Consider the following 20,337-nt stretch of genomic DNA (forward strand, 5'->3'; position numbering starts at 1 on the left):
TTGCCACCCCTCACCTGCTCGCTAGCAACGGGCCAAGCCATAACAAAGTCAGGGCAACAGTGAGTCACAGATTTCACAGGACCAGTGAGTCACTTCAAGAAGCAGCCACGCTAGCAGGAGACATGAATAATTTTCATCATCTTGTGGTAAAGCTCACACTCATCTTTCTTCCCCCACCCTCCACAAAAAAAAAAAAAAATCTCTGAAGAGTCTTTCTAAAAAAAAAGACTCCCAATTGCAGTTAAGAGGCATTGTGAGATTGTCCTGAAGTACAGCTTGGGGAGGTCAGCACATTTGCTCAACTTTCAACCTCAGCCCAGCAGAGGAAGCTGCAAGGAGAGAGCTCCGCTCTGTGTCCATCACCACAGCTCATGGAGGGGGCCCTCACCAGCACCATGTCCCTGCTGTGGTTGAGGAAGTCCTCAACTCTCTGGCCTACCAAATGTACCCCAGTCTGCCAGAGTGTGTCAACACCACTACATAAACTGGGCCAGGTCTCTCGCCTTGAGGCCATCTAGCCTAGCATGGCTCGCTTCCATGCAGCGAAACTCTTCTCAGCCCCAAAAGGATGTCCTCATCCATATCACCCCATGGGAAGAGTCTCCGAGCAATGCTGTCCCCCAGCCATGCTTATGCACGGGGTGGCAATATGTTAGATATGGTGTTTACTATTATAGATGTAGCTCTAAAGAGTGGGATGCGATCGCTCAGAACAGACTGGCTTTGGGCAACGTGGGGCTTCAAGAGAGATCCAGCTGAAGACCCTCAAGTTGCTTGTACACCCCAAGCGTTCCTGCCTCCCAGCTCAAAAGTCCATCTTGAGCCCTTATCTCCAACTTGTCTCTCTTCCTCCTCAGCCCCCCCAGTTCCTAGCAGCCAAGGCTCCCTCTGCATGGGTACCTGAGATGCAGGACCTGGCAGAGCCTCATGAATTATGGAATAAGAACGGGAGGTACTGCTGCCGTAGGAGCAAGTTCCTGTGCTTCTCTGCAACTGCTTAATGGGAGGAACCAGCCCAGCCAGGCCTGCAGGGAGTCCTTGTAGGACATCAAATTGTGCTTTGTGTTGCTGATGGCCAAGCCTGGAAGTGAGGACCCAAAGATTGGGTCCTTCCATCCCAGGCCTACCTGGTAACTGCTGTGCACTGTGGAAAGGGCAGCTCCCACCTTTCCTATGCCCCCCGGGCACAGCCTGCCCAACAGCAGTAGTCATTGCTGCCGAAGCAGCAGCGTTAGACTGGGAGAGCCCCTGAGGCAGCTGCTGGCTGACACCTTGGGTAGCAACCCACAGCCCAGGGAGAACTATGCTGTTACATCAAACGTGTCTCATCAGCTCCAGACTCCTCAGAGGCTAGCCTTAGTTTAGACTGAGAAGTGCTCAGGCTCATTTGGGCTAATATGAGTGAAGGAGGAACAAAAGCATGGTGGACACATCATCCTCAGCACCCCATACCCCAGCTGGGCATCAGTACCTCTTCCAGCTCTGGATGAGCCAGGCAAGGCACATGGGGCAGAATAAACCCAGGCTCCTCCAGGTTATTGTTGAGCTATGGCACAACAGTATTCATGCTTCTGCAGTTATTGGAAGAAAGGATTTGGATGAGGATCCCACTGCGTGATCCACCACACCCAACAAGGCATCCTTTTCTACTGCTGTCCCCATGCAGCAGCAAGAGGTGCCAAGAAGATGTAGGAGAGCTGTGTCATGAGTAGGACCAGCCTCTGCACAGGGGTGCAGGCCAAAGCTAGCACAAGCGAGGACTTTCCCCTTGCTCCATGCCCCACAAGGTTTACCTAGCACAGCAACTCAAGGCTGGCTGAGGCCAGCCAGGGATGCTTAGTTTAGAGAAAGGGAGATTTAATCAACCCATTTTACTCAGGCAGGGTAAGATGTCAGTCTAGACCTCAAGAGTGAGTGACTTCACCTAAGGGATGCTTCCCCTCTCCCCCCTAGTCACATCTAGCCCCAGCATTTCCTCCTGAGACTCTCCTTGGGCTTTTTACCTTCTCCCTTCCCAGGCTTTTGACCCTCACCCTCCTCTCCATCTATAACTTCAAAGGCCAAGGCTGCCACAACCCCACCCACATGTGGTGCCTGAGTGAAGTTGGCTACCCTCCTCCCCCTCTCTCCAGCAAGGTGACCAACCCATGTGGACTTGCAATATGAAACAGATTAGATTGAGACTGGGTAGACCAAAACTCTTATTTATTGATTTTTTTTTCTGTATCTTTGAGATGGATGTGTCAGAGGAAGTTATTCCCAGCTGATGGACTGGGGTGTGAAGTCCCCTTGTATATTAAAGTAGTCATAGACAGAGAGACCAAGCCGGTTAGGGAATGTGAACTGGTGACCTGGCAGGTGGACTGTCAGATCATTTTGGTTGACACTGAAAGTGATCTGCAAGACAAATGGAAAAGTCAGAAAGTTTCTCCCAAGATACCCTCAAGCCTTTCCCCTCTGCAGCATTGCTGTGCCACCCTCCGCTTTGCAGGATGAACATGCTCAGCAGCATAACCTGCTCTTCAACAGCAGGGGTGTTATTCTGGCCTCCAAGGGATGCCCATTCCCTGCTCAGTTCAATAGTGACATCCCTTTGAGCTAGACGGAGCTTGCACGTTTGATCCCCACCCTCCATCACTGCTCAGAGCCCTGGGTGGTGGCACTGGCCAAGCAGGAGAAGCCAGCCACCTTCTGTGCAGACAGCCCTGGTACAGCCCCTGCAGTTGGGTGCCCTGTGGCAAACACCCTCCCTTCACCAGGGGATGTACAGAAATTGCATCCCAGGCCTCACCTCTGCTGTGTCCCCCTTTTGGAAAGGGAAGACAGTCTCCCTGTGCTCTGCACCCCATTCTTCCACCTTCTTTGAGTTGCACACAATGGTGTTCATGTCACCATGAGCATCAAAACGAGGGTTGAAGTGAAGCCCAATATTGGAAGCATCCTTCCCCAGATTAATCACAAAGCTGCAGAGAAAGAAGACATCATACTATGGAGGCACGTTACTCATTACCATGAATGTCTCTGGGGCTGTTGCTTCAAGCCCAGCCGACGGTGTCCAAAGAGAAACCCTCTGCTAAATTGCACAGCTTCCCTAAGGAGATGGTGCTGTGCCAGTAAGGGGTACTCTCTTCTGCTGTGGTGATGGGCCCCATAGTGCCATCCCAGGGAGAGACATCACTTAGTTTCCACAGAGCTTTCAACAAGAGAAATGTTCAGTGCTTCAAGCGCTGAACAGGGAGTTACTCTGCACCCAAACCAGCTCCCCAAGGAGTCAGTTGCTTTTCACAGATTTCCTTTCACCCCCAAACAGTTAGCTGGTGCTGCACCCTGCCTGACAGCCACTGTCTTCTCCCAGTTCTGCAGGCAACTGAAATAATTACCATGTCATGAGCTATCCCAAAGCTTCTGTAATGAAGCAGCTTCCCAGCCCAGCATCCACCTTGCCTCCAGGCTTGTTACACAGACGAGAAGGCAGGAGGCATATTATTTGGCAAGAGAAAGCCCAGGAGTCTTCACTCCGATGCTATCGTACTTCAAAGGCACTGGGAAGAGCTGGGACATGTTTCCTGGAACACCACGAGTGCTGGTACAGCAGCTATTGGGTGTACCTTACCCACCAAGGGGCCTCACCAGCCACAGACCTGCACAAGGGCTGGGAGCTGCTGCAGAGGCTTCCCTGGGGACCCCAGGCACCCTGATCCCTGCAGACTTAGGAGCACATTTCCATTTAATCCCACCTGCTTGCTCACCACCTTCCTCCCCCACCAGCACCTGAGAGGCATCTCTACTGAGTGAAAGCAAACTTCAATACCCTGAGACCCCCTTCTGCAAAATGCAGCCTTTCCATTTGCACCATCAGCTGGAGCAGTGGCTCAGAGCATCCATAGAACTAGAGCACCAAAGACCACCCAGCTGCTTGGGCCATAATCTCCTCCTGCCCAGCAAAGCAAAGCACTGTAACAGCATCCCTGCTTCCGGGCCATCATCGTGCAGGGGAGAGGATGTGGCTGTGGGGATGGTCTCAACCCAAATCTCAGTATAGACACAGCTCCCGTTTCCTTTACCCTGCACTAGAGAGGATGTGGTCACTGCCAGTGCCTGCAGCTGGAGCTTCACATCTGCTTTGCCTTAGCCCCTTGGCAGGAGAGCGCATCTGCAAAGTGCATTAGGCAATGACTCACTGGGAAGCACTGCTGCTGTTAACTCCTTCCGAAACTCCTCCTCTCCTACCCAAGGGATGGACTCCTTCTGTCTCCCACCAGCAGAAGACAACTCAGTGTGGTGCCTTGGCCGTGTGCCTGGGCAACACAGCACATCTTACCTCTTAGCACTTGGTGCAACTTTCCCCTTGACGGTGAGGCGCTGGCCAGGCTTGAGACTCACGTTGGTGCATACTAGTCCCTGGGGAACGCAGAGGCAGAGATGTTAGCTCAGTACCTGCTGGCTTGCTTGCTCTGACTTGGCAGCTCTCCCTTGCAAGACAATGCATTGCTTTGGATGGCTGGAGAGACAGGGAAGCTCCCTTCCCCTAGGGCATTGCACCAGGGGCATCCCAGAGAAGTTATCCCAGTCGCATGGGACATGTGCCCCATTTCCCAACCTTTCTCCTGCTGCTCTCATCAACATTTCTATATTTCACAGCAGGGAACATAAGTACCTGTTAAGTTCCCATCACACCCACGCTGTCCCAAACACTTGTGTGCCCTGTGGGTCTCACACCGTCCCACACAAGCCTGCCTGTGCAGGGGTGGAGCATCCCCTCCCTACCCCTAGCTTGGATTTGAACTTCAAGCCTTGCCCAGGTCCAGGGGCTCAGACACTTTACTCCACAGCTCCCAAGGGCTTGGTGTGGGGTGGTTTTTTTTGTAGGTTCAGCCTTCGCAAGAACATTCTCCTGCTCTGTGTACCCACCTTTCCCCACCTTCTCCCTAGAAGAACTAAAATACCCTGGTAAACCCATATGTACTCATTTTCTATCACAGCAGAGGCAATACCCCAAGAATACTAAGATTTTTTTCCCCCATCCCACTTTAATAAATAAGCCTGCACTTGGGACACTCCCTGATTATTCAGGGAATAACAAAACATAAATCAAAGAAGTGCAATCACTCTTCTGACACAAGCATCTCCCCAGCAGTCCGTGACGCTCACAGAAGGACACTTCTGTATAGCACATTTCCTTACAAGAAAGAAAGATAACGATTTAGTGACTCATGAAGACTTCAGCCAGGAAGCAAGCAGCAAGGCTACCCAGAATAGAAGATGGTCAGAGAGCAATAAATATTACCGCAGCTGCTTCCCCAGAGCAGAGCTGCTGTAAAACAGGTTACCCCAGCTTGGGAGCCAACCCAGCAAGGACCCTCCACATACCTCCCCAAAGCAATCCTGCAGGGAAAAACAAAACCCCACTCCTGCCAGACCAAGAAATAGCAGCCAGCCCTCTGTAATGGATGCAGCAGGGATCTTTTCTCCCCAGCTCTAGCAGACCCTCTGACACCAGGGCTGATAAATAGGCAGAGGAGAAGAGATAGCACAAGTACCCTTGCACCAAGCCAACTCATTCTCCACTGTCCCACTCCATGAAGTACCACCTCCAGCAAATCTGCCCCATCCCTTTTTCAGCTGCACCATCCCTTTTTCTACTCACGCAAGACATGGTGCTGCTCTGCAGGCTAATGCTCCTCTCTACCAAGGTGCAACAGTCCCAGGCAAGTAACTGTAGGAGCCCCACCCTTGCCTTTAAATAGATGGAGAGCTGAGTTGTCCCAGCCCTTCTCCACCCCACCCACCAATCAGACTAAGGAAAGGGAGGGAGGGGTTGGTTTGGGGAGGAGGGAGGACCCATCAGACAGAGCTGCCTCCTCCCACCCTCACCCAAGCTTCTTTCCAGGATGCTAAACCCAACCCTTCCAAGCAGGCTGCCGGCTGCTCCAGGAGGAGGTCCAGCTGTGTGTGGCCATGAAGCCAATGGAAAATAGTTTTACAATGAGTGTTTTACTATCCAAGGCTTTTATCCCACGCGGAAAATGGTCAGATAGATTGAGACTTGGCGGGAAAGGTCTGGGAGGAGGGCTGGGCTCTTCAGCTCTGGCTAAATCAGGAGCAGAAGAAATATCACTGAGTGCACAGAGTACCTCAGAAACACTTTGCGGTCCAGGTGAGACCCCAGGAGCAAAGGGCTGAAGCTGGATCCAAGGTCACCGAGCTGCACCGTCAAGCCTTGCTGTCCCCAGAAGCTGCCCAGCTGCTGACCAAGCTCTTACCACCAGCACTTGTAGGTAGAGGAACCAAAGGAGGGAAAATAGTCTCCTTTCTGCAGAACCCCTAGACATCCTCAAAACCATGGACTTCTTGGCTGTAGGGCACAGCAAGCCAGGAGGAAGCCCTCTTGGTGGAGTCGGGAGGAATTACCCAGGAAAGCTCAGTGCCTGGCTCTTGTACCTACCTTGGGCACACGTTGGGGGGTGAGGAACAAGGGGATGGGGGCAAAACGCTCTGTCACAATAAGCCATAGGATCTATATGTCTTTTATCTGCCTCCATGGTCTCTTTGTGGCAAGAATGATTCACTCCAAGTGAAAGGATTCCTTTGGAAAAAGTTACCCATTTACTGCATGGCTCAACTGTAATTACACTGAAAGAGGACGGAAAAAATTCAGGCAGTGGGCCAAGTTTGTGGCTCAAAGCTCTCCTTGTCTTGCATATTTGTCTTGAATCACAAGATGCTTTGTGATTTCCTTGAGAGGCCCAGAACTGAAATACTTTTTCTATGAGGCCCATCAGTTCCCCATCTCCTGGGGATGTGATAGTCCTCATCCCTCTTACCCCCACGACCCCAGAGGCTGTTGCTCCTGGGTGTTTCCAGTTGGTGCCATCAATGCCAGTAGAGGTAGCAAGGAGACCCTCCTGTCTGCTGGAGCTGAGGAGGGCGTGGAAAGGGTCCAGCCTTCGGCCAGGTCGTTGGTCACCCCACGACACAAGGGGTCTCGAGTAAAGGCCAAAGTGGGCTTCTCTGCTCTGACATGTGAGGTCCCTCTTTCCCCCTCTGGAAACCTGCCTCAGGATTCAGCCCTTGAGCTTGATCCCTTCCATAGGGTGTGGGATGAGGAGAAGCCTTTCCTCATCAGGGAGATGCTCCAGTCCCCTCATCATCTTCATTGCCCTCTGCTGGACTCTCTCCAGTAGTTCCTTGTCTTTCCTGAATTGGGGAGCCCAGAACTGGACACAGCACTCCAGATGTGGCCTCACCAGGCAGGGTAGAGGGGGAAGAGAACCCTCTTGGGGTATCTTGGGGTGCATGAGGAAGAGTGTGGCCAGCAGGTTGAGGGAGGTTCCTCCTTAGCAGCTACCAGCTCCTTGAGTCATGCTTGTCCAGGGACCTTCCTCCAAATGCTGCTGGGAAGATTAGACACCACCTCATGGATAACAGGTGATAACGAGGGAGGGGATACCACCCCAGAGGAGATGCTGGAAGGGCTATTCACAGCAAGGAAATTCAACCTTCAGACTTGAGTCTACTTTGGGCATCCTGTGTTTGTCTCATGGAAGTCCAGGGCTCTTGAGTCTACCTTGGGCATCCTGTGTTTGTCTGATGGAAGTCCAGGTGTCTCTGCTGGCTTTCAAGGAGCCTTGAATTAAATGGCATTTGCACGACAGGCTAATACCACAGGCAAGGGAGCCATGGGGTGTCCCATTGCCTGTAGGCCATGGGCTACCTCCATCAATATAATGCCATGTCTCCCTTCCCAGCTCTGGGCTGGAACCACCACGATGAGGTGACAAAAACCTAAAGCTCCAGGATGAGTGTTCTTACAAGGTACGGCTGAATTCAGGGCAGGGAAGGTCCCTGCTCACCATGATGGCACACCAGACAGGGATGCTGTCCCCAGCTGCACTGACACCTGCTCCACCACGCTGAAGATGCAGAGGTATTTGCCTGTTATTTTCAGGAGCCATGTGGTGTAGGAAGAGCCACTGTGGGTTGAGGAGGGCATAGCCAGGCTGGCTAGAGCTGGCCATCCTCACCTCCTGTCACCTCATTCCTTACCAGTGTGCGGCAGGTCAGCCAGCTAGGGGATGTACCAGCAGGACATCGGCCCATCCGATCTGTGAAGGATGGAGATGAGGAAGGTAAGGACAGATCACAGCAGACCTCGGTGGCATGCATGGGCTTATCCCACTGTGTGGAAACTAGGCAGTGGGATAGGGCTCTCCTCCACCCTTTCAGCCAGGCTATTCCTCACCAGGAGAGCTCTCCTGCATCACATCGCAAATCCTTACTTTGTATTAAAGGGAGAACCACTGATCTGCATCTTACCTTAGGAAGCAAAAGATCTTCTTTGTCCAAGCCAAAGGCAGTGACTGGACCTGATGCTGTTGTTGCAAACAGTGCCCTTAGCCATGCCAAACTCTTGACCAGAGGGAGCTGCAAGCGTGGAGAAGGGAGTAATGGCTGTGGGATATTACTTCAGCAGTGCCTCATCTCTGGTTATGAGGGTGAGGCAGGTGGTGTTTGCATCTGCACCTGCTTTCTCCAAACTGGGATTGTGTGTCCTGGACAGGATGGAACAAGGAGAAAAGCTGACACCAGCTGCCATGACAGGAGCAGATCAAATTCACAGCCAGCACATGTGTGCAAGGCCAGAAACCACAGCAAAGACCCCCACCAAGCAGGTCCTATGCTAGGGGTTAGGCATCCCACTCAGGTCCTGACCCTGGGCACCTCCGCTGTGGCCCACACTTCAGAGACAGCCTGGCTCCTCGCTGCCCTCTCATTAGCCTTTTCTTGCACAATGTCCTCATCTTCTCACTCCTCGTTGGAACGTGCAAATTGCCCTTGTACAGTGAGCAATCCCAGACGGTCCTCAAAGAACTGCTGCTGCCTTTGGGCCTGAGCTCATCCCCCGACGCTGGCTGCGACCCATCATTCCTGTAGAAAGAGCCGGACATCCCCATCTGTAGCGAGGGTTGTCCATAGTCTTCGTTGTAGCTCTTCTCCCAGGGCCTCAGCCTTCTTCCTACACTCTCCTTGACACCCAAAGAACCCGTGCTGATCTCTCCATGCTGTGATGGCATGGTTTCTTGAGCTCCCAGCTTTCCTCATGGACGTCCCCACCCTTCCCAACCTCCAAGCTGTAATTCAGCTTGGGTTGAAGAGGGAAGCATGATTGCTAAGGGTGAATTTCATAATTACAAGTAGCTTTGATTTAAGACCTGCCTTCGGGTCTAGCTGATAGGCACTGGTATGCCTCGGCATACCCAGACTGATCCTGCGTGCTGAGGGCTGGAGTCCAGCGACTGCAAGTTGTGGGGTTGAGTTGAGCTGCTGGGCTGAGCTGTTGGGTGGCTCTAACCAAGGTGGTTTGGCAGATGCCAAAGAAATAGCCCAGTCAGGCAAACGTCTGAAGCAAAAGAGGGAAGATCTCCCCCCAGATCTGCTTGTGAGGGATGCAGTGATAGATGGAGCATCCCGAGTCATGACCTTGGAGGACTGGGAAAGGGCCTGGCTGAAAAGCCCATGGACTACGTGACCAAAGTCCACCTGTATACATTGCTCTCCTGCTGGCAAAAGCCTGTTTCGTCTGCAATTACTCCTTCAGTGATTTGCAACATCTTTCCACCGGCAGAGCATCTTTGTACCTGTTCATCCACTTTGTGTTATATGTGGGCTGTGGTATTTTAAATTCAGGATTAAGTGCGCTAAACTCAGATTTATTATCTCGCGGACACAGAGCCTCACACCAGGAATGAGCCACAGCAGGATCTCCCAAGCGTTCTGTGCTGAAATGTTTCCAGCCACATCCAATTTCCTGGATTAGGTGCCGTCTGTGAGGCTCCAGCTCCTGCTGACTCCAGATTCTCTGCTTTCATTAAATCAGTATGGAAATATGTTCCCCAGTGGTGAAGATAATCCTGCAAATGTTATCAAAGGGTACCTGGACAAGGTGATTTATCTGGGCGAGCCTGAAGTTACAGCTTGGGGAAGCGGGAATGACTCCTGCTCATGCTAATGACACTGGGATGTGTTAGACACACCTCAAAGTGCATCCCTGGAGCTCCCCAAATCCATGCTCCCTACCTCTTCCTCGGCACCTCTGGCTGCTCACGTTGGGCTCCGTCTCACCTCCGAGGTGTAAACCCTCCCCCGGCACAGCTGGTGGGCTTTGCAGGCGGTTGGCAGGGAAGAGAGGGGTCCTGGGGTGCCAGCCGGGGTGGCATCCCTGCGGCTGCGGGACGGGCACAGCACCCTGGCCAGGAGGGCAGGGAGGGAGCTGGGTGCTGGGTCATGGCCAGGGGCAGCACGGATCAGCCCATGTCAGCCTGCAGAGATGGTTGTCCCAAGCCATTCAAATGCTCTTCTAGCATCCAAGAACAGCAAGAAGCCAAGCACCGATCTGCGTTACCTCCTCTGCCTGGGTGATAGGTAGGAGGACTCCTCTCTTGACAGTGTTAGAAATACTGACAGCACAGCAAAAAAAAGTGCCAAGCCTTTGATTGACTTGGACGTGAAGGATCCTGACTATGAGGCTGGAGCAGTGGAGTTAGCAGATCTTTAATCCCAGCCAGGCAATGACTGGTTGAGAAGGCTTCAGGCCATTTGTGTTTCAGTTTAAGGGCGCTTGGCCCAGGGCATCCCAGCAAAGGCAAATCGCTTTCCTGATGCTTTAGGAAAGTATGTTCTTGGTTTTGACACAGAGAGGTTGCTCGCAGTGATGCAACCCAGACCAGGTGGTTGCTACACGTAGAGTTATTTCCAAGAGCTGCAAATGCAAGTTAAGAAAAGCCTTACAGCAGGTCGGGCAATTGCTGCTGAGCCAGAGAGGGACAGCAGGCAGGGGAGAGCCGGGAGGTGAACGGAGTAAGGCTTAAGTTCTCCTGCAGGCAAAGTACAATTAGGGACCTTGTACAAGTCTGTCACGCAGTTTGAAACCGGTAATATTTTTCTCATTTAAAGAAAATGGGAAATCAACTTTGGACCAGTGGCATGACTTTCCGATTTTCTTTAAATAAATCAGGTTGAAGAAACAGAAAGAAAGGAAAAGGTAGAAGTGAAAATGAGTTGGGGTGCAGCACGCGTTGTTCAGGCTGTGCAGGCACTGCAGGCAAGGCTTCAAACCTAACCTTTAAGAAATGGCATGTTTCGAAAGCAGGGCTACAAGCTCAGCAAATGCTGACTATAGAGGGGAAAACATCACCAGCGCTTGCCTGGACATTGGCTAATAACTTCCCAGGGGCCTGCGACACAAGCCCGGTGCCACCACTGCAGGAGAAAAAGGGAATATTGTGCTAAAATGTGCCACTAAGGAATATTGCTGGGCTGCTGGTTAGTGCTGGGAGTTCAAGGGCAGGGAAGCACAGCTCCATGCGGGAGGGTCAGATGTTTCAGCATTGATGTGCCGGAGCAGGAGAGCTGCGGGCGATCGACTGACTGTGGCCACCCGCTCTCCACCTGCCGTAATACCCAAACTGATGTCCTCGCAGTGCTTTAGAAACCTGCCATTTATTGAGCCTGTTTCAAGCCTACAAACGACCTGCTGAGGCTCTGTGGTGGTGCATTAAGTATATTCCCCGTCTCGGGTTGTTTTTTGTTAAAGTGACTTTTGAGACGCGCTGGGCAGAGGTTTGTTTGCTGTACTTAATATGCAAACTGTAAGTGGATGCCATGTTTGAACATGTTACAGCAGCCCAGATGCTGGTTTCAGCTCTTCCAAGAAACAGTGCTCAGGAGAAGTATGCTCCTGGAATACAGGCATGTTCTCCTGCAACACCCTTGAGACCGAAACTTAGCCGCATACCATTTTTTAGCGAGTGATGTGTGTAAAAACCAGTGTGGAATGATAATCCTGAAGAAAAGGGTTGCCTTGAATAGGCTTTGATGGCAGGAATGACAAAGAAGCTTGAAAACACCCTTTTTTTTGTGCATACCAAGTGGAACCTAGGCTGTGGGCTGTGATATTAGTCTCCACACATGGCAGAAACAGCATCAGAGCTGCTCGGGAGGTGAGGCCGGCAGGGAGCCTGGAGCACATCAGGTTTTTCTCACTAAGACGTACCCTGTGTGGGCCATTGCATCGCCTTTGGCAAACGTGTTCATCTGCAGCCAGCCCATGGGCCAGCATTAGGGACACATCTCCTGCTTGGAGAACCTCCAAAGCACACGGGACCACAGGGCATCAGCAGAGCCAAGCTGAAGCCAAGGTAGCCAAAAGGCCAACTTGGCCTTTCCAAGGGGCAACGGGGCCCTGCCAGTCAGCAAGAGCTGAAGAAAAGAGAATTGCCTTGGGTGGACACGCAACTGCCCTCCCTTGGGGTCCCGTGAATGGCACAGCTCATCATTCCCCAACAGGGATGCATCCTCCTGGCAGGGGCAGCACCCCAAAGCCAGTGCAGCCTGGGAGTCTCCTCCACCGCTTGTCCGGGGACCCCCAAAAACTCCCTTGGGGGTATCAGTAGCATGTGCCATCCCTCATTTGGTGCCCCAAACAGTTAGGCAGTACTGAGCCCTATTAGGCAGCTGCTGCCTGCCACCCCACAACCAGCTGGAACAATTACCTTCTCGCTAGTAAGCTGTCTGTTATCTACTGGGATCAGCTGCTGAAATGGGACGGTGTTTCGGCAGGGCTTGGCACCCTCCCTTCCCCAAGGCTTATACTATCTGGGGAGAGAAAGCACAGGGTGCTCCTCTCTGATGCTATCTCAGTTTGGAGCAGTGGAAAGCACTGGGATGCGTCATCCCCTGCAAGGCTCTTGGTTCCCACCCTCTTGCAAGGGGGCCCAGGCACCTTCTGGGGCTGGTGGGCACAGGAACGTCACTGCTTTGGTGAGTCCGTGTCACTCTTGTGGGAGTTTTTGCAAGCCGGTGTCTCTGAGGAACCCTTTGCAGAGCCATCTCTACCTCTGCCAACCAGCACGTCCATCCATCATCATGTCCCACAGAAGGGCTCGCTCTTCCTCACCTCTGGCTTCTCCAGCTTCCTCTGCTCCCCGGGCAGAAAGCAGGTGCTGAAGCACCCCACCGACACCAAAGTTGGGCTTTGCCTGCCTGCAGCGCTTGGGAAGAGCCGGCCTTGGGTGCTCAGCCCAGTTCAGGTGTCAACTGCCCACACCTCATGGCAAAAGATAGGATCCACACTTGGGATCTCCTTGGTTCCCTCTTCCAGATCCGGAGCTGGCGCAGGTTCACAGGAGCTGGTGGGGTGGTCATACAGGTCATTTCATCAGGAGCACAAACTCACACTCTCCCAGCACTGGTAGCACAGATGTACTTTCCCTCTCTTCTGCCTTGTGCTCCAGGGTTGGGCTCCTCAGCCTTTCCCAAACAAAGAACCATGTCATTTTTCTGGAAGAAAGCCAAGGACCAGCTCACATCCTAGCAAAACTGGGTGGCTTGGAAGAAGGGAGGGAAGCATGTTGATGCACTTAACACCAAAATAAACAACACGGCTTTGTTCCATGGGATCATAGTCTTGCTCTTGTTACGACAGACATTGAGGCTGAGCACTGACAAACTCCTGACGTTGGCCAGAGGAGTAGATCTTGACATGCCAACTGCCTGCCTGGTCCATGTGCATGGGTGGGGGGCTTTTCTGTGGGACAGCTTTGAGGATTTTATGAAGTATTTTTGGCCCACGGGCTACTGGTTGAGAGACATTTTGGTAGGGAGTAGGGTCACAGGTGGGGAAAGGTGTTGATTAGACATAAAATCAGCTTCTGCTTAGCCTCTTCCCAGCAGGAGCCTAGGGGAAGAGGGATGGATGTTCACTTGCAGCATCTGTGCACCAGTGATTTGGTGGCAAGTGCTGCTCGCATGAGCATGAAGCCTGCTCTTCTCTCTCAGCATAGAAGGTAAGGGAGAGTCCATCAGCCAGCCAGGTATTTTTGGATGTACCCTCTGTACCCTATAGGTAGCCAGTCTGTGGGTCACGCATCATGGGACAGGTCCATGCTGTCTGTTGAGCCCACAGCAGGTTCACCAGATACACCAAGAGACCAAGGGCCACTGCGCTGGTGGGAGGCTCAGCCCTTACACCCCGGGCTGCTGATCCCCGAGACTTCTCCAGAGCTGGGAAAGGCATTAATGCATTTAGCTTCTCTCTTGGGAAAAGCAAAGTAAATGACTGCAAGGAAGTGCAGCCCAGAAGGCATTGCCCGAGGATGGGAGAAGGCACTGGGCACATCTCCATGGAATGATGAGACAGAAGCATCAAGGAGCAGAAGTGGGACCCCTGCAAAGCTCCCTCCTAGACAGAGGGACATTTATCACTTCCCCTTGGCTCCAGCTACTGATGATGGTTACTCAACAGGGTTACTAAACCTGCCTGACTTCCCTTCCCATCCCAGACCCTGGGCTGGTGACAACATTTCAGAGATCACACTGACATGGTTCACGTGGTGTCCCCTGTGTCCCTGGCTCCAGAGGGCTTGTTCATGCCTGTTCACCCTCACCCTGGAGGTCCACAGGCCTTAAGTCCTACAGTCTAAGAGTTTTCTTGTGCAAGGTTGATTAGCTTCAAAAACCCTGGATATCTGAGAGACCCTCAGGCATTTGCTCCAGAAGTAGACGACAGCTGGGATGTGTCATTTCCATTCCCACCAAAGCAAACAGGGAAAACCAGGGAGGTTATCCCAGCCTCTGCACTGGCTAAATTTAGTCAGGCAGGTTGAAGCTGTAATATCATGCACCTCCTCCCATTCAAAGGGAAGATGAGGAGATGAGAGTAGTCCCCAGGTCAAGCCCATGATAAGGAGCTAATCTTAGAGGGAAAGCAATGTCCCTGTGGGGTCTGCTGTTGTGTAAACTTGCCCCAAGTGGGACAGGCCCTTTGCAGGACCCAGCCCTAAGCCAAGCTCTGGGCAAGGTGTTCCCCAACCTGGGCAGGGTGAGCATCCTGGGCTTGTGTCACTGGCTCTGCCGCCCGAGAGCTCCTGGAAGGAGCAACCCAAGGGCCACTGCTGGGTGCAGATGTTGGGTTTGGAGCAGCGTGAGCTTGATGCTGGGCAGCCCCAAGAGAAGGTCACTTCTTTAGAGCTCAGTTTTGGCACCCCATGGGGTGCCTGCCAGCCCAGGGGCACATAGGTCCAGAAACGGAGGCCTCCCTGCACACCCCTTGGCGAGTGCCAAGCTGGTATCTGTCAAGGAGGAAAGTCTCCCTGGGCAAGCAGGCATCAGCTGTGACTTTCCTGGAGAGAAACAAGCAGGGGGCAAAACCCCCAGCCCTCCCAAAATGCACCCCTTCTTAACAATAGCAATGTCAGCAAGGATTTGTGCTCTGTGGCAGGACTTCTCATGGCCCTCGGGGACTTATCTAACCCTTGACGAGATGCAGGGAGACATGCCATTCTGACAGTCCTTCCCGCTTTGGAAACAAAGGCGTTTGTCTCTGTGGCGGTCTGTTTATTTGGGGGAAAGGGAAGGAAAATCAGCAGAGAGCAACACGAGACCTTGCCCCACATGGTGCTTTATTCGGCTGCCCCGGGGGTGCGAGCTCAGCTTCGTGGGCAGGGAAGGTTTTATTTGTTGAGCAAGTTGAGGAGGACCCGCACCCATGAGCAGGGATGAGCGGTGCAGGAGGCAAAGCGATGGCTGGGAGAAGGAGCCATCACGGCCGGTGGGGCAGGGTGGTTGGGGGCCGGCCCTACAAGTGGACTGGACCACTTCTCCAGCCATGAAGGTTTGAGTCCGAGGAGGATGGCCGAAAAACACAAGCAGCCTGCTAAAGTCTGCAACGCACTCAGCCTTCCCTAGTTGGCTCCTCACCAATGATAAGAGGTTACCCTACCTGGCCCAGGCACCCACCCCACCTTCCCTAGGGGTTGGTCCCCTCTCCAAATGGCCCATCCAGTCTCTTGGCTTGGATGCCACAGAGGAAACAGGGCTGCTTCTCCCTCTCTCCTCCTCCTCCTCCTCCTTCTGCTGTGCTGAAGGCTGCGGTGGGAGAACTGCCTGCCTCACCTCCCCACTGTGCTCAACACTCCCAGCTGGTGGGCGAAGGTACTCCTGAACTTGCTCGACAGGTAAAACCTTCCCTCCCTGTGAAGTTTCTCCCTGCATTTATGACTGCCTGCCTCTGAGCCAAGGATGCCTTTTTGGCAGCCCCAGAAGTGGGGCCGGCTGGGTGCGGAGCACTGTTTTTTTTCCCAGGATTTTATTACTTGCTTCGTTTCTCAGGGTGTCTCAGTTGGCCTTCCTTCAAACTCTCCGTCGCTTCATCGGTATCCATTCCTTTCCTTCCACGAGCCCTGTGCGGACCCTATGCATGGCAGAGAAACCACAGACAACACCTGGTACCTCCCAAAAATCTCTCTGGCCAAAACACCTGCTACTGAGACTTGCTACAACCTCCACGCAGACTGATCCATGCAGCACCCTTGTGCCATGGCCGGTGGGTTGGGGAGGAGATGGGAGCTCATGCAGGACCTCTGCTGCTACTGTGCTCCCATCTCCTCCTGCTCTCCGGTCGTCCTGGGAGCCACACCTGTGCCAACACTATCTCTTGATGGGCAATGCGGCTGAGCCCCTCATCCTGGTGCCGGGCCACCTAGCCACATGTCTCAGGCTACCTGTTCCCTGTCCCTCTGCCTTGGGGTTACGGTTTGCCTGCAGAGACCCCTCAAGGCAAGGGATGGGGTTGACCTCCCTGGGCCCAGGCAGGACCCTCCAAGGAGCACCACTGGGACCAGTGCATCCCTCCTTGCTGCTCAGACCCTCCAAGCACAGCCCTGGAGCTGAATCAGAGCAAAAGGAGCAGAAAACCCAGGACTGATGTTCACCTCCAGATATCTGGGGCAGCCCTCTGGCAGGGCAAGATGCTGTGCTAGAGAGATCTGGTCTCACCAAACACCAACCTTCATCTCTTCTTGCGTTGCGCAATGTCCATCAGGCTGAGGCTTCCTGTAAAACACCTCCTCAAGTTCTGAAGACCAGCCAGGAAAGCCCTGTGAGCTTTTGATAGCCTGGACTGAGAGGATCTTTAGGTATTGCAAGCTGTTAAAGGATTCACAAAGGTGCAAGAGGGCAAGAAGATAGGAACCGACAGCAGCCGTTCTTGCTTTAGGGCAACTCTGTCCTTTGGGAACAGCAAATCTGCTGCTCCTGCATGTGTTGTGGCCTGAGTAAATCCCTGGGCTGGGACTGATTCACTCAATGCAATGGGGTTGGAAAGGGTGGCTTCAGGGTTGTCAAACCCTTGGCCAAGGGGAGAGGCAGGCCAGGTCACTGCAATCACTTGGTTAGGCTGGATGTAGCTGCATGGGGTATGGGATGCTGGAGGAGCAGCTGTCAGGTGTCTCCAACCATCTGCTCCCAAAGCTCCCCTGGCCTCTTGGGCACATAAAGGGGTCTGGGATGAAGGCCAGAAGGTGGGCTGCTGTGCCTATAAGGCTGCTAGCTGTCATGTGGAGGAAACGGCTTGCAGAAAGACTGTGTCCCCAAAGAGTGATGGGTAATGCTAGGAAGACATCACACCCTATGTTTTGGGACACAGCAATAGGTGACAAAAGGAAGCGTTATTTAGCCCTGGAGAAAAAGGTCAGTGGGAGATGGGGATGAAACCTTGTCCCCAGAACCAGGGCCTCTTCCTTCCAACCCAATAATAAGCCCCTAGTTGAGTAAGGGTAGTCCCAAACTGTGTCTGCAGAGCTCTGCGGTGAAGCCCAGGGCACTGGGCCAGCCAGAGGAAACCTAACCCCTCCACACACATACCCACCCTTGAGGTTCACAGGGTTGCTGCGGTTTGGGTCAGGCCAGCCTCAAAAATGCCGGGCTCAGCCTTCTTGAAAGCAGGCAACATAAGTGAAGAGCATGAATGACCAAAGCTGGTGAGCTGCAGCTGCCCGGGGGGATGCTCTTGAGGACTGGCCCTGAGTGCTGACCAGCTCCCCAACGAGTTGCCATTTCCCCTTTGGAAAACCAGTGCTTTCCCACTCCAGAAAGGTCAGGCTGTGCCCCACACAAGGCTACATCTTAGCTTGGGTGGGGGACAAGTGGTTTTACCCCTCAGAGTGAAACCGAGATGCTGGGCTCTGCGCTGCTATTCCCAGGAGCAGAAGTTGGTGAAGATGCTTGGCTGCATGGCGAGCTGGCTGTCCCTCTTGCAGGCAGGAGGGTGGCCGCTGGCTCAAAGCAATACTCCCCGTGGGGAAATGGGATGCTTTCCGAGAAAGGCAGGCTCTGGGCGAGCAGCATGCCAGCAGCACCCTCTGGGCAAGGGCGAGAGCTGCTGGAGATGGGGTGACCCACTTTGCTGAGTATGTGCTCGCCCTTTTCAGGGGAGACTCGTAAATGGCTTAGAAAAGTTTGCTTCTTTGGGTTTTCTTTTTTTGGCCTGGCATGGGTCTGCCCAAGGCAGAACAACACCTCTGTGTGTTTGCAGGGCCTCCCTCTGTCCTGAGTGCCCAGAGACGGGCATCTCAGCCCAGCCCTGCAGAGCCCCAGCACTGTGCGGGTACCTGCAGTGGGCAGGAGGGATGAACACCAGGGAAAAGCAGGACATGCACTACAGTTTGCAGCCAAGCTTCCTTTTTTTTTTTTTTTTAAAACTTTCTGGAGGTGTTTCTAAAAAAGATGAGATACTCTTTGGTCCCTCCAAGAGGCTGAAACGTGAAATGTACTGCTTTTCTTAGTTTCTTTTATTCATGCAGTGTTGTTCAGTCCTCCGGATTGTGTGCACATACTTCTGGGAAGACCATGACATCTGCTGTAATATCATGGTCCAGGCCTCAGCAGCACCAGCAGAGCTGATGGGAACGCAGGCTTAGGTATGTGGCACAAGAGGCAGAGTCAGAGCTGGCCTGGCCAGAGGGAGAGAGAATGGATGGTGGGTGGGCAAGTAGTGCCTTGGGGATGAGAATGGGGAACCTGAGACCTCTCAAGGCATCTCCTCCCCGGGGGATGTACCATACTGCACTGCTCCTGCCTCCACCAAGCTGAAGGAGGAGGATGCTCAGAGCATGCCAACACCCACCACTCCTTTTTGTTAGCCACAGCACCTTCCCCAACTCTGGCTCTCCCCATCACCCCCCCAGAGCACTTTGGAGTGGATGTTTTGCAGAGTGCTGGCACACCGGCCATGTCACAGCAAAACTGGATGCCTGGAGGAAGCCCTGCCTCTCCCTGGCACCTCGTGAAGGTGGCTGCCCAGGCTCCCACTGCTGGCACCATTTCAATGCCACACCAGCTCTGGGCAGACCGAGTCCCTGGCCTCGTCCATCTGCAACAAAGACAAGCACCGACAGGCTCCAGCTCCCCAGCACGGCTTTGCCCAGCCAGTGTGTTTCACCTCTGCATTGCACCAGGTTGCCAAGCCTGACTTTGCTGCCGGCCGTGCCTGTGGGCCACCTGTCCACAGCCCTGGCTCTCCTGGGACTGGGCTGGCTGGGCACGTTGTGGTGGCAACCTTGCTGGTGTGGTGGCTACTCGGCTCCGGCTGAGCGTCTGTGGCCTCCTCCTGTCGAAACATCATCCCTTGAGGGCAAACCAGCCGGGCACCAGTGAATGAGCTGGGCTGAAGGTGAGGGCTGCCATTACAACAGCAAGACTGCCTACGTGCAGCTTCCCAGCATCGTGCAACCACAGTCCCAGGTGCTCTCCTTCCCTCTGTCTGGCCAGGCCTGCGTAGCGGCAAACGAGAAGGGGCATTGCCCGTCTGCGCTGGGAAATCTGGCTCTTCACCCAGCCTGGATCCATAACTGCCCTCCATGTGGGTCTGGAAACGGGCACCGCAGATGGATTTGGGATTGCTGCACCTCTCGGAAGGGGTTGGGGATGGCTTATTGGCGATGGCCCTTTTCCCCATCCTGCTGGTCCAGACTTCAGGGCTGATTCATAGAGATTTTGGCACCTGAAACTGCTGCTAAGGGCTTTACAGCAGTGCCTGAACAGATTAGGTCTTCCTTCGCTTTGACTTGGATAGGCAAAAAAATGTGCTATGGGCCTGGAAAACAGAAAATGCGATTCTTGTAGCAGTGCAGCCAATGGAGCAGCGAGTAAAGCAGCGAGCAGGGTGTCTGGTGTTCATCAAGGGATGACAAAGAACTGTGTAAAACAACTGTTGAAGGGAGGATGATGTGCAGACTGGAAAACATACATCTACAGCATTGAAACTATATGGCATAGATGGAGGGCATGGTCCTGCTAAGAGCAACTGGGAGTGTGACAGACAATGCCAAGCAACAGCGCGATGCAGCCCGGCACAGAAGGAGCTGATTAAATGTGCACAAAAGGGAGCCGTGACTTGGATGCAGACTGCCAGGCTGTCAGCCACATCGTCTGTCGTTTGCTCTCCAGGACACAGCCTTGTGCTTGCCAGCAACCAGGCTCTCCTGAGCAGAGACGCTTGCG

The 20,337-nt window shown here is 53.4% G+C and overlaps 1 protein-coding gene across 1 annotated transcript; it reads right to left on the reverse strand.

Annotated features, from left to right (window-relative positions):
* Nucleotides 1-2,188: 2,188 nt before the first annotated feature.
* LOC104157999 (beta-galactoside-binding lectin-like) lies at nucleotides 2,189-5,685 on the reverse strand. Its single transcript, XM_009695555.1, has 4 exons — nucleotides 5,648-5,685; nucleotides 4,322-4,401; nucleotides 2,792-2,963; nucleotides 2,189-2,397 (listed from the first exon to the last, which is right to left on the reverse strand). Exons 1-4 carry the CDS (start codon nucleotides 5,654-5,656, stop codon nucleotides 2,254-2,256), a joined length of 405 nt encoding a protein of 134 aa, XP_009693857.1. The 5' UTR covers nucleotides 5,657-5,685; the 3' UTR covers nucleotides 2,189-2,253.
* Between the last annotated feature and the right edge of the window lie 14,652 nt (nucleotides 5,686-20,337).

This window comes from Cariama cristata, unplaced genomic scaffold (assembly GCF_000690535.1).
Source record: "Cariama cristata isolate BGI_N322 unplaced genomic scaffold, ASM69053v1 scaffold7922, whole genome shotgun sequence".
In the NCBI taxonomy this organism is placed as follows: Eukaryota; Metazoa; Chordata; class Aves; order Cariamiformes; family Cariamidae; genus Cariama; species Cariama cristata.